Source organism: Trichogramma pretiosum, unplaced genomic scaffold (genome assembly GCF_000599845.2).
Source record: "Trichogramma pretiosum strain Unisexual culture from Peru unplaced genomic scaffold, Tpre_2.0 scaffold68, whole genome shotgun sequence".
Classification (NCBI taxonomy): domain Eukaryota; kingdom Metazoa; phylum Arthropoda; class Insecta; order Hymenoptera; family Trichogrammatidae; genus Trichogramma; species Trichogramma pretiosum.
This window is the reverse complement of record NW_019641616.1, coordinates 860,710-874,333: the sequence shown is the minus strand read 5'-3', so window position 1 is coordinate 874,333 and position 13,624 is coordinate 860,710. Positions and strand designations below refer to the sequence as shown.

At 42.7% G+C, this 13,624-nt stretch overlaps 1 protein-coding gene across 3 annotated transcripts in view; it reads left to right on the top strand.

Annotated features, from left to right (window-relative positions):
• LOC106651617 overlaps positions 1–11,713 on the top strand; it is a 36,777-nt gene extending 25,064 nt beyond the window's left edge. For all 3 annotated transcript variants that reach the window (XM_023458740.1, XM_014370209.1, XM_014370208.1), the window contains exons 5-7: positions 1,201–1,377; positions 8,325–8,574; positions 8,685–11,713. In XM_023458740.1, coding sequence (XP_023314508.1) covers positions 1,201–1,377; positions 8,325–8,574; positions 8,685–8,798 — 541 coding nt within the window. In that variant the 3' untranslated portion in view covers positions 8,799–11,713. The remainder of the gene's footprint in view (positions 1–1,200; positions 1,378–8,324; positions 8,575–8,684) is intronic.
• The last annotated feature ends 1,911 nt before the right edge of the window (positions 11,714–13,624 follow it).

Sequence of the window (13,624 nt, the reverse complement as noted above, 5' to 3'; positions counted from 1 at the left end):
GATAATTGTTCGTGCTCATCCCGGCCTTATCGTCGATATTATACGCACTTTGAAATAAACTCCAATAGTGCCAATTCTCTATCTCTCTCCGCTAGGTACAAAGAGCTTCGTGTTTTGCTCTTCGGTTGTTTACGATCGCGACCCTTTGTCGCTTATTATTCATAGACATGCGTACTCGACTAGCTGTATATCGCAATAAATCATGCGAGATTAGAATCGACCATTACAGTGCTCGGGCCTCGCGACTCGAGCCGTCGTCGTGCGGAGAATCGACGCGCGAGCATATGCAAAAATAGCTTCGCGCGCGCGCACAAAAAGTTTATATTCCTCGATCCGAGCTTCTCGAGGAAAAAAATACCGATACTCGCTGCTGCCAGACGATGCTTAGTTTTTCAACGACTAAACACCAGTAATGACACGAGTAATGCGACATGCGAGCGAGCTTCTCACTCGATCATTCGTTACAATCCGTGCTTGTGCGCGTTTGAAATCTAATACACCTCGCGACGTCTCGAATTGTTGTAATCGCCCGAGTGAAAAAAAATCCACCGCTGGCAACTCGAGCAGTATATAGTAGCTCGTCTAAGCTGCGAGTCATACATAACTGCCCGTGATTTGTCTTCGTGCGTACGCACGCATGTAATGTCAATTTTCGAAGACGAAGATCGTCGCGAAATCACTGCATAATGGCCGGCTCGCATTTGTACTTGAAACAAACAACGATTGCTCTGTCAATTGCAGGAAAAAACACGTCTCTGTCAATTGCTGCTCAAAAATTGTGTCATTGTCGTAAAGTTTCATTGCTCTTCGAAATAAAAAAAAGGGGGAAAAAAAGAAAAATTAAAACGGCTCCAACTGTCGAAAGCATAACTGCACAGTCATACGCGTATACCCGCTTGGAGCCACAAACAATTAGCATAGCTCGGCGCGTTAATCACTCGGTAATAAAGTGCATTTAGCTTTTTTTTTCGTCACTCGAACGCGCGCGTGCCACGCGTCTCCCTCCACTTCCGAAACTTTTTTTCCTCTGCCTCGTCTTATTTATAATGCGGCATGAGTGTGTGTATGTATGTATGTTTAAGTGTATAATACGCTTTATTTATGCTTAAACGACACGCTAAGAAGGCGTGGCTTTGTGTACTGCATTATACGTGTCTCCAAAAGCTCGAGCTTGACGATTCTTGTCTTGGACTGTTTCAGTGAGGGACGAGAGAAGGTGCGAGTGTCGTTACTAGGAGCCAAGCCGTTCCCGTCGACTCCAGGTGTCCTCTTGCTGGAACCAATAGGACCACCCTGTGATATCATGGCGGCTACCCAGGTGGAATTACTTACGGCTCACACCGACCACACCGTGCCGACTTACCACACGCAAATGAGGTGAGCATAGAAAACAGCTAAAATAACTACAAACTCCGACTACACCGCGCGAGATCGAAAAGCTGACAGCTAATAGCGTGGCAAATATTTTTCTGATCGAGATCTTGCAGAAATACTAGCCGTTCGAACAGTACAACTGCTACGAAGAAAAAGGGGTCGATCGAATTGTCCGAATGGGAAAAGAATAAAAGATCGCAGATAAGATTTCCGCGATAAAGTATATCTCGCAGAGCGAGGCTTTGACTTAACCGACTCGATGAGGGTTTCCGACTATTTTCATCGCGCATTATTAAACGAGCTGCCACGTCGAGGCTCGCGTCTGCCACTCCTTTCTTTCCGACCTGCGTTATATAGTCCAAGTAGTCGCCGCTAGGCTCTTATCAGATTTATCAGTGCGCTTCAGACGTTTTTCACTATATATATATATAGGCAAACGCGTTATATACATGCATCGCTGCCGTATTTTGAAAAGCTCCGATGAAAGCTGCGAGCGAGGATGAAGCAAAATACGGGCCGCTGTTATTCGAGAGAGAAATCGAACGGCTAGGAAAATAAGTGCTTAATCGAGCTAACGGGTGAAGAGCTTTCGAGCAAATATTGCTTTTACTTGCGAGTGGAAAATTTTCTAAAGCATTTCCTCGTCTGGGCGAGGAGAAACGTCTCGAGGAGAATATCTTCATTACATCGAAGATTGACATTCTTCGGGAAAACCTTTCACCTGCTGCGGACGCGTATGCATCGAGCGCATCGAAGAGAGAGAATTACATAAGTATCGAAAGATGAAAAATAAGAAGCGACGACAATGAAATGTGTCTCTCTCTGTCTCCGTCTCTCTCGGTTGGAAAGCTCTGCTGCGCAAAAATAGATAATTGACTCTCTATTCAAAGGTAGTTAAATACACTCACTCGCAGCTATGCGGTAATGTGCATAACGTACATCACTCAGAGGGGTCACACGTAGAGAGAGAGAGGCGCTCGGCGAGACTGAGCGAGAAGATGCAGGTCAGCAGTATAACATAATGATCAGCCTGCGGGCGCAACGCTACATAACAGAGTCGCGCAAACGTACACCTCGGTGTTCCTTATATTACTTTACGTACACTCGTGTACAGGCGAGGATCGACGAGCTTGTAACAAGGAGGGAAGAATTTAATCGGGTGGAGAAAAATCATTAGCCGCGCGCGATATGGTTGCAGAAGTTGCAACGGATAAAATACAATATATAGAGAACGATCGAGTGTGTAAGTCAGGCAACACATACAATACGTTACAAAGACAATTATAATAATAATAATAGTAATAATGAAAAAGAAAGAAAAAAAGCCACAGAGGTATACCGTGTTTATCAGTAGAAGTATAGCACGGGAGAGCGAGGTAGCGAGGGAAGGTAGAGAGGGAAATTTTCTCTCTATGCTCTAGGGGTGGATGTGACTGGGTAAGATCGATATAGCGTGGGTGGGCTCGGGCTCACAAACACGCACCTCTACCTATATACACACAGGAGTGCTGCCGCTGCCGCCGTTGGCTGCTCTATAGACGGCGCCGTGAGCGCTCCGCCGTTGCGCGCGCGCTCCCAGCTCTCTCTATATGCACATTCGCAGACTCGGTATCTTCCTCGTCTTTTTCATGCACACACGTCCAAAGAGTCAGCGACGGTTGTAAGCTCGCCAGTCGTTCGCCGCCGCCGTTGCAGCTCGTGAGTCAAATCGAGCGCTGCGCGTCGCAATCCTCTCTCTCGCTCGCTCGCCTACTAGTATATATGCAATCGGGCGCGCGCACGCACAAACACTACCAGTGAAAATATATAGAGGGTGTCGTTTCCTCGTTCTCTTGTGTGAGTCTGCCGTGTGTGTGTGTGTATAGATCAGTTCGTTGACTCGTTATCGCATCCGCGTCAACTCGGTGTTATATTTGTGCATGGTAGATGTCATAACGTAACGCTGTGGGGGAAATTTTGCAAAAGACAAATCCTCCATTCGACGTTTGCTCTTTCGATCGAGCTTGCAAGCTCTGCCTGGCAACTGCAGTCGATCGAGACACGACCGAGTGGACACATAGCCGATATACGCTTCATTTCATGCATGATATTGCGTAACAGAATACGCAGGAAAAAGCTTTAGCTCGCGTGTATACGCTAGGAACCCGACGACGACGACGACGACGATGACGACAAAGAAAAAGAACAACAATCCGGACTTGCTACATACCACGAGCGCAGTTCACAGATGTACACAAAGTGCAGTTGGCCGCGCGCGCGCGAGTGTGCCAAAGATAGATAGTATAGAAGCTCTGTCAGTGTGTGCGATTTGTCCCCCTCGCTGTGAAAAGCTCGACTGACGTTAGAAAGCTCTATACGCGTATACGACGAACTGTCAGTTTAATGCATTCGACGCCTAGTCTCTCTCTCTCTTTTGTGCGAGCTGGGATTTCGAGTGGTGCGAGGCGAGGTTCGGTATACGCCGACGGCTCAACGAAAAATTCGTCCTTGCAAATTGATTGTAGTCGCGAGAGAATTGCTGCTCGGGCTCGACGTAGTTTGCTACAGTCGCTGCCTGTGCTGTGCCGTCGAGTAACGATATCCGTACTTGCCTCGACGCTTGCTGCTGCTGCTGTTGCACGGGCTTTTTCAAGTGCACAGATATAAACGAGCTTAATTCAGCACACCCTCGGTAAAGCGCGCGATCCAACGGTCGCTTCGCGTCTATACATCATCGTTTACGCGCCGCAGTGCAGCAGCTCGACGTCAAGCACGTCAAACGATGACGAATTACGAGATGCTTCTTGCCGCAGCAGGAAAAAATCGGTGCTATTTTTTTTATGACCCGCCTCAATAAGAAAAAAAGAAACGCGAAAAATAGTTGTGATCAGATTCGCAGAAATGCGTGTAAGTGTGTGGGGATTCCAGTAGCGTCGCATTAACCCTGACCCACATTTATCCTTACTTCTATTCGGTTTGGTGTTCGTATTAATACGTGCAAATGCCACTGATTAAAGCCGCAAACAACCCCGGCCAGTTACTTTCCGTGCAAGCTCTCGATTGCCCTTGTGCTTTTGCCGCGATTTTATGTTCTCGTCGCTCGAGTCTCTCCCTCTCGCTCTCGGTAAATTTAAATAAACAACGCAAGCCGATGAATTTTTTACTGCGTGCACGCGCGCGCGAGCAGCGGTTTTGCAACGATTCGCGCCGCGTAACAGAAAATGAGATGCCCATATTATTGCTCCCGTTCGGATCGTGACGGACAACGGCACTTGTATTTTGAAACCTTACGTGTGTATCTCGCTTAACAAATGTGCAGCAATTATACATTTCTCGGAAGAATCGCACTCTAATCCCACGCGCAGCAGCAGCAGCACAAACATACACACTGCAACACGCACGCACACTTCGAGATATGCACTCGAGCAGCTCTCGCGAATAATATTTATAGCGCGTACAGCCTTGCCTGTACATATTTGACATTATACAAGCTTATACATTTTTCATTCAAACTTTGCCATATGAATTTCCAAAGTAACTGCGACTCCGAGCCTACATATATTACATACCTTTCGGAGCGAAGCTCGATAACGCGCCAGACGATAAACACACTCGAATAATAAACAGCGGAGCTTTTTAATCCGTTCGAGCGTGTATATCTAGCCCGAAAATCCCTCGAGAGGCTAACGACACTTTCGCCTTGTGCGTTTTGTTATAATTCACGGCTCTGCGCAGAATATATAGCTCGACACTCGATACATACATACATACATGAGCTCTATACAACTATATACACACGCACACACACTTTGTGCCTTCCTGCCTGCTCTGCCACCCACCCGACATCCTCCACCGGTCGTATCCTAAGCCTTAATATAGGTCAGGGGTCGTAGACCAGAGCTTGAAAATTGGGTTGTCTGGCTTTGTACTTTGTTCTTAGGATGATACGCGATACCAGTTTCAATATATACACGAGAAAACTCGTCTCCTTGAAGCAACATCGTTTTGGTTATGTGTACACTCGTTCGGTCTCGGTGATTACTGGCAGTTCCGTACTCGTAATTAAAAAGAAAAAAAATTTAATTGTGGCACTGTTACGTCAAAGTGTAAAAGCAAAAAAAAGAGTCGTAAAATTGTATAATATGTTAACATTGTTGTTCGTGTTCAAGTTTTATCGCGGTTACGAATAAAAGTTGTTACAACGAAGCTTGCTAGCTATTGTGTTACAATATGTGAAAGAGCAACGTTCGAATAGTGTGCAAAATTTCACCCGTTCAGCATAAAAAATACGTGTATTTTTTGGGTTCAACGTGTAGATTTTTTGCGACAACGAAGAATGTGGAAGAAAACAAAAACGTTCCGGGCTGTATAGTTGAGTGTCGTTCGCTGTGTTGGTGCTTGAAAAATAATGTAAAAGAAATAAAAGTTAGCAGCAACAACGAAAAGCAGCCCACGCAATGACGACGCACGGCGGTCAATTGTACTATGTTATCAAAGTACCGAAAGATCCAAACGTCGTTGAAGTCGTCGACACAAGGTACATATACTGCAATCTCACATTCTCTCGATGCACAGTATCGATGATTGAGTTTTGAAAAAAAAAGGAAAAATCGTCCGTGCATCACTTTGACCTATAATGGCATCCATCGGCGCTCGTGCGAAAGCTCGTCATTGCCCCGCTTGCCGCAGCACAAAAGAAAGTTAGCCAGAGCGAGCTTGCAAGCTCGCATTATGCTGCATCTTCTCGCGAGCACAGAGACACACACAGAGAGTTGCACTTTTTATCGACCTCGCTGCGAGTGTATTATACAGCCGAGTAGGGCTCTAGCTTGCGCAAGAAAAGGGGGCTGCGCGCGATGCGTGTCGGGGGCAGGATTTTTTTAATTTCACAGCAATGAAGTTGTCTTGGCAGTATCTCGGACGAAAATTAAGTCTTCGTAACCTACATCGTGTCGTGTCGGAACAATGGCAAATTCGGAGCTCCTTTTCTTTGTAGCTCCTCCGCCATCTTTCATCGATTTTCCTTTCCTTTTAATAAGAGTTTTAAAATTCCCGATAATTGCAAGACGATGAATTATTACGTCGACGACGATTGCTCTCGCACAAGTGAACGATATGTATAAATGATATAATTCGTGGAAGCAATGTGGGCAAATTTCGCATCGAATAATTGATATCGTGTAGTACAACAAAGGGATTAATCCGAACTTGTACGAGTGTACGAGCCGTATAGGTATACATTGGCGAAATAGACGAGGGGTGAAGATAGCTCAGCTGGCATGTGCCTCCGTCATTCACGCGCTCTCGGCTTCGAGTCGGCGCGTCTTTCGATATGTGTATATAAGGCATATATTCGTGTCGATGAACTCCGCGCGTAATACCGACTATCTATTTCCTATCCTATTCAGTTGCTACCTTACAATAGGAAAATCTCGGCGCGGCGATATTACCTACGTATAACAATGTGACAAAATGACGCGACTAATGTTAAATTTCGCGGAAAATTTTTGTGCGCTGGATCAACGTTACATTGGCCTTGGCAGCGGCTGGTGCCTCTTTCTTAGCTCGAGAATAAAAGCTGCTTTATCTTTTGATGCAACACAAAAACGGAACGGAGACTGCGACTGCACATATACCTACACACACGATGCCGAGATCTCAGTGCAGTTGCGCAAGCTCGGATTCTCTTTTACCTTAACCTACAGCGGCTGCAGCATTCTCATACATTATAATATACGCAGACGAGAGTCATGATACGCGAGAGCAGAAACTTTTGAAAAATCGTCGTATTGTCGTGCGCAGACTTTTCTTATACTGCTGGCTCGGCGCCAATTTTATTAGTATCATACAGATTCCTTCGATTCCATATCCCATAGGTTATTTATTTTCGTACCCCTTTTATCATCGCGGACCGTATACGTCTGGAATGTTTGCCATTGTCGAAACGACCACGAGCGCCGCTGATTGGATGAAGCATCCTTCGCCGTTGCTCGTCGCATATAAGCTTGGAAACTGCCGTTCGATAGAACGTACTCCGTCATTTCCTTTTTCGCTGATGAACTTCTGCCAATACTACGTGTTCGAGAGCTCGATCATAACCGATCGTTCCGTTGCGAATTACATTTTCAGCCGTCTGGTATTTTTTAAATGCCGCATGAGCGCCTGACGTAATCCTCGTTATCGCACGTTTATTGCGCGAGAAGCATCGATGCCTCGGCTACGTAAAATATTACGCTGGCATATATAGCGTATATATATTCTCTCGTACAGAAATGATGTTATGCTTGTCCGGCCGTGAAGACACGCTCCGAACGATAACATTTCCAGGTGTAATGCGTTTAAGCTGCCTCAACGCAGAGAATTAAAAACAATCGAATGTTTGTAAGGAAACGCGTGTTATATTTATTTTGCCACGCCGGAAAATATGAAAAACTGTAAACAATTACAACAAAAAGAAAAACAAAAGCCGCTATGGTTTATGGACAATTCCTTTTCTTTAAGCAGAATCGAATCGGTAATAACAATCATTTTTCGAGAATCCGCGGTGTATAATTTATTTTTACGCGCGTGATTTCATCGATCGAATCTTCCCCGACGGAAATAGACGACGCATGAACGGTATGCGCGCGCGGACGTTGTGGGTTTTGAAAAATAAATTGCTCGCCTTTGTTCGGTAAAAAAACGCGGAATTTTTATTGCAACCACGTGCGTTTTAACAGAAAAAAAACCTCAAACATAGTAATTAAAGCCGCCGATTCCAATGTCGTTCAGGGTCAAAAAGTCGGCTGCGGCGCGAGCGTTAATTACATCACTCGCAACGTCCCATTGTGATGAGCGAATATTATCGCGCTCGAGATCTCTAGTATAAAACATATATCTATATCTACAGACATTTATATAGCAGAGAATTGAAAAATCGAGGCAGCTGTATTTAATCGCTGAATTGCCTTTTTTTGTTTGTCGTTGCTCAGCACGGACAGCGGCTGGGACAATCCTTTCAGGCCGGACGGAGATCTGTCGCGCGAGGCCGACGAGATCGTCGAGCTGATCAAGGGTGGCAAGCCAATAACGCCGACGCCCGGACAGAACGCGCCGGCGCTGCCCGGTTACGACGCGGCCGACGCAGCCGCGGGCAAAAATGACATTGCCTCGACGCAACGCAACGGCAACGCCCACAGTACACCTAACAAGCCCTCCAATCAGCAGCCGATCAACGAAAAGGTATAATACTATAATACGAGACTCGGTGATCTCTTATATGACGTCGCTTTTCTTCGTCTTTCTTGGCGCGGAAAAATTCAATTATCTGATCGGCTCTTTGTCTTTTGCAGACGGTCGCGGTCGAGGTGAGCAGAGTAACGGCGCAGGGGCCCGGCGACGCGTCGCAAATCGAGCACGTCACCCTGAAAAAGAAGCCAAAATGCCAATGCTGCGTACTCCAGTAAACGACGACGAGACAGAGAGAGAGAGAGAGAGAGAGAGAGACACTCACCGAGAGGGCGGCTTGCGGCCGCTGTGAAATCGGGCGTCTCGTTTGCCTAGGCGCGCGAGTTTAGGCATCGACGAGGCGCGACCGTTCAGTGACCGCCGCGCTACGTCTCTCGTATTAAAATATAGTCATCCAGGTGGCTGCTGCTTGGGAACGACCACGTCGAATCCACTTCGAGAAATATATTGTAGATAACAGACTAAAGAAAAGAGAAGATGTACCAGATATATTATATATATAAATAGTTACACATAGCTATATTCGCTATTGATTAAGTGCTTTACTATTGCATATTACATTGGTGGTGACGAAAGAGAAGAGTACACACGATGGAAATTTTGTTGTTTATCGTGGCGACTATTACGGTTAAGGCGACACGAGATTGAGGGAGGAGGACATTTTTTGTCGGACGCGCCGAGCGCCCACGCGCGCTGGTGATGTCAGAATTATGATTGTTGATTGTCTGCGTGTGCGCGCGCGCGCTCGCGTATTATTATTACATGAAAATAGTTGTCCTGTCGTAATGATATATTGTTTACTTTTATTATAACCCAGTCGAAGCTGATGATTTGATTGAAAATTGTACATATTTCTCGTAGCGATTATTACTATATTATTATACACACATTATACAAATATATAGAACGATTTTATCGATTATTTTTGCTGTTTAATGATATAAAACGTGTGATTACAATGATGATGATGATGATGATGATGATGATGATGATGATGCGGTTGCGAGACTACGATGTATTTTTCCGGTATGGAGTGTGTGAATCCGCGTGTCAAAGACGATTATGTAAACGAACGAACGTGAGAAAGAGCCTGCAGCCGACGATATTTTGCTTTTTATTTGTTTGAAATTCAATAGTAATCAGTTGATTTTTTACTTTTTTAACGTGAAAAAAAAGAAAAGGTAGAAAAGAAAGAGTTATTTCAATGCGGTAACAAAACTAAAAAAAATAAACACGTGTACTGACACTATTTGACGATTCTCTGAACTGCGTTTGATAAACACAACCTCGATCGCTGCTAGTGCACAAATAATTACTTATAGCATAAGGAATTTGAAAGAAAATTTTGTCCGAGTCAGTGTGCTTGTTATAATACGTTTACGCCCGGGAATCTGCCGACCAAAAGCTACCTTTAGGTTTTCTACAATTTTCATAAAAGCTCGAGTCTTTTTTGCAAGTTTCACTTCATTTTTGGCTCATCTCGCTCGATGCATGTTTCATTCGATTTTATCGTTATTAGCGTGAATGAGAAAAAGAGAGATTAAAGGTGCAAATGATTTTTAAAAGTCGAGTTTTACATTATTAACGAGTTATAAAGAAAAAAATCATCGTGATCTTTCTTTACTTTAGTATCAATTCGTCTCGTGATATATTTTAAATGATTAGATCGTACATCATCGTTTGCTGATTTTATGTATTTTATTCAAACAGTTTGAAATTATTCTCGATACCTATTTTCGTTTAACGCATTAAATAGGTATTTATAAATACTATACATAAACGAAAAGAGAATGCGTGATTATTATAGAACGTGTAAAGAGAAATTAAACTTGTAAAACAGACTGGCATCGATTATACAATATTTAATTATAAATAAAAATAGGCATGATATTATTAATACAAATAAATTCAACCGATTAAATCTCCGACTAAATGTAATTGTATATATACGATTGATAAAAAAGAAATGGAATAATAAAGAAAATCGAATGCCTAGAAAATTGCTCTTGCTGTCGGATTTTTTCGATTAATTATTTACTAATCTGTAATATATGAATATTCATGCGTCCATTCAAACGCGTATTTATGATGACGAAAAACCGCTGCTTTTTATCATGAGTTTTATTAGAAAATAATCAGTCGAAATTTTTGGTAGTTCGACTTTCAGTGATAGCAGCCCCTACTCGACATTTGTTATATCATTATATCGATGAAATTTGATAAATAATTTTGAAAATTTAGCGCTGATATATGACTGTTCTCGGATAATGTGGAGAAAAGAAAAATTATCTTTATAACGCCTCGTTCTTATAATACGTAACAAAGATAAAGTATGTGAAAAGAAAAGTTTAATCATAAATTGCGCAACTTTAAGATAATGCAACATTTTCAGAATTCTATAAGGAAATTCAATTGAAGCGATATGCAAGACACCTAGACACCAGAGCCAAAGCCTGAATTAAATATCGGGCGTCGATTTTATTACTAAAAAACATAACAAAAAAAATATTGTTAACGCTGATGAAAGAGAAAAAATTTCCGCAGTTTTAAGAATATACCTTGAGGAAAGTAACGGCAAAAACTTTTTTAGCGAGCAGTGTCGAATCAAAAAAAAAAAGAAATAAAAGATTTTTTACTACTAAAAAGTACGATAGGAAATACCCACTCACGCGCAATTGTCTCTAATATATTTTGAAAATTTCGTAGCGAGCAGTTTAGCGAGTCCGGAGGATCGCTCGTATATTAAAATATTATACCAAATTCAATGTACCGCTATCGACTTTTTCGTATCATAAAATAGTCGTAGTCGTAATTACACAATGCGTTACGAAGAAAGAGGAAAGAAAAAAGGGTAACAAAAAATGGAATGGGAAATTCGAATATCCGATGGCCGATTGAATGGGTATAACGTAACATACGTGCGGCTCCGACACTTGGACGATCCGAGAAATTCTTGTGTATAGATAGTCCCTGTGCAAACGCGTCGAGTGAATATTTGTCTTGAATCGAGAGGAGAAGAAAACTACAAGCTATAGAAAATTATTGTAAAACATCTGTCTCGCGCAACTGTTGATTCTGCTGAGCTTACGGATAATAAACAAAAAAAATATTAAATGTCTTGTTAAAAAACAAATCTCGATCTTGAGTCTACATTTTCTTTCCTCTGTACTCCCCATTCCTTCATCGAGGCTTCATTGAACCAGTACTCGAGTAATAATAATAAGAGCAGATAAAAAGCGGAGAGGAGAGCGCAATTATTGAACTGGAGCCAAGTAAAAGTCACGAAGCTGGATTTGCATTTAGGGTCAAGTATCGAAAAAATGCAAGGCGAGGTGCATGTGCGACGAGCTGCAGCGTGTACAAAAGCATCGAGGATCGTCGTCGCGCTCATAGGCTCGCTTCGCGGGGCAATATATCTTGGCGTCTGCGGCCTGTCTGCGCCAAGAGGGAGAGGAGCCGCGCCGAGAGAGATGCACTTGTTACACAAACACGCCTATATGTATGCATAATGTTGAATATTGTGCGCTAATACAATACGATCGTAGTCGTCGTCGAGTCACGATAATTCGGCATTTCTATACATCGGAATCGTGCGCGCTAATTAGAATTTGTTGTTCTTTGTGCACTTTTTATCGTTCCCAATGAGATTTATAGTTTCGGTGGCGTATAAATTTCCCCAGCTATGTTGAGTAATTTCGAAAAGGAAAAATATATCTCGGCGAGTCTCTTGCGGGCGCGAGATACTTTCACGGCAAGGATTATTATGTTACATATGCAAATAGAGAGAGGTGCAGTCGTTTACCAAGAAGAAAACGTCAACCTCGCACTGCGATGCAACACACACTCGCACACAAAGAGCCACATCTACAGGTTCATAGGTCGCGTGTATATGAGCAATTCTCCAAATGAAACGCATTTTTGGAGGTAGAATCGCGGCAAATTTTTTTTTCAATCTACGCGGATACGGACCCCCGGGAAATGTTTTTGGGGGTCCTAGGAACATGTAACCACGTAGGAACCATTGAAATTTCAATAGTGCTTATTTTTATAGCTACTTTTGTGATTTAGAGGACGAAAAATCATGTTTTCTCGTAAATACGGCTAATTGCTCAATTTCTAAGTCGCTGAAAAAGTATCAAAACTCATCTGAAAAAAATAACTGGCTACTGTGTTCGATAGGAAATTTTCTCAGCTTTCCAATGGTGGTATCAGATTTTCCGATAAGTCGCACATTCACCGAGAAAATCGCCATCAAACGTGCCAAGCTAAATATCTCGAAAAACTCGGCACGGAAAAAGTGATCTTTGAGGTTTATTTTCGATTTTTCCTCGTGAAAATGAAATTTATCGAAAAATCTGACGGCACCATGAATAAGCTGAGGAAATTTCCTATCGAAAACATATCTTTATTTTTTTTTTCGGTGGAATTTCGAGCTAGTTTTGATTGTAGCGAGCCGAAAACCTCGCGACCGCGCTGAATCAGCTCGGAAACAGAAAACAGCGAACAACGTGAAAGAAAATCCCATGTATAACATTGTAATTCCACTGAAAAAATAAATGAAGATATGTTTTCGATAGGAAATTTCCTCAGCTTTCTCATGGTGTCGTCAGATTTTTCGATAAATTTCATTTTCACGAAGAAAAATTGAAAATAAACCTCAAAGATCACTTTTTCCGTACCGAGTTTTTCGAGATATTTAGCTCACCGTGTTTCATGACAATTTTCTAAGTGAATGTGCGACTTTTTGGAAAATCTGATACCACCATTGAAAAGCTGAGAAAATTTCCTATCGAACATAGTAGCCAGTTATTTTTCTTAGATGAGTTTTGATACTTTTTCAGCGACTTAGAAATTGAGTAATTAGCCGTATTTATAAGAAAACATGAATTTTCGTCCTCTAAATCACAAAAGTAGCTATAAAAATAAGCACTATTGAAATTTCAATGGTTCCTACGTGGTTACATGTTCCTAGGACCCCCAAAAACATTTCCCGGGGGTCCGTATCCGCGTAGGTTGAAAAAAAAATTTGTCGCGATTCTACCTC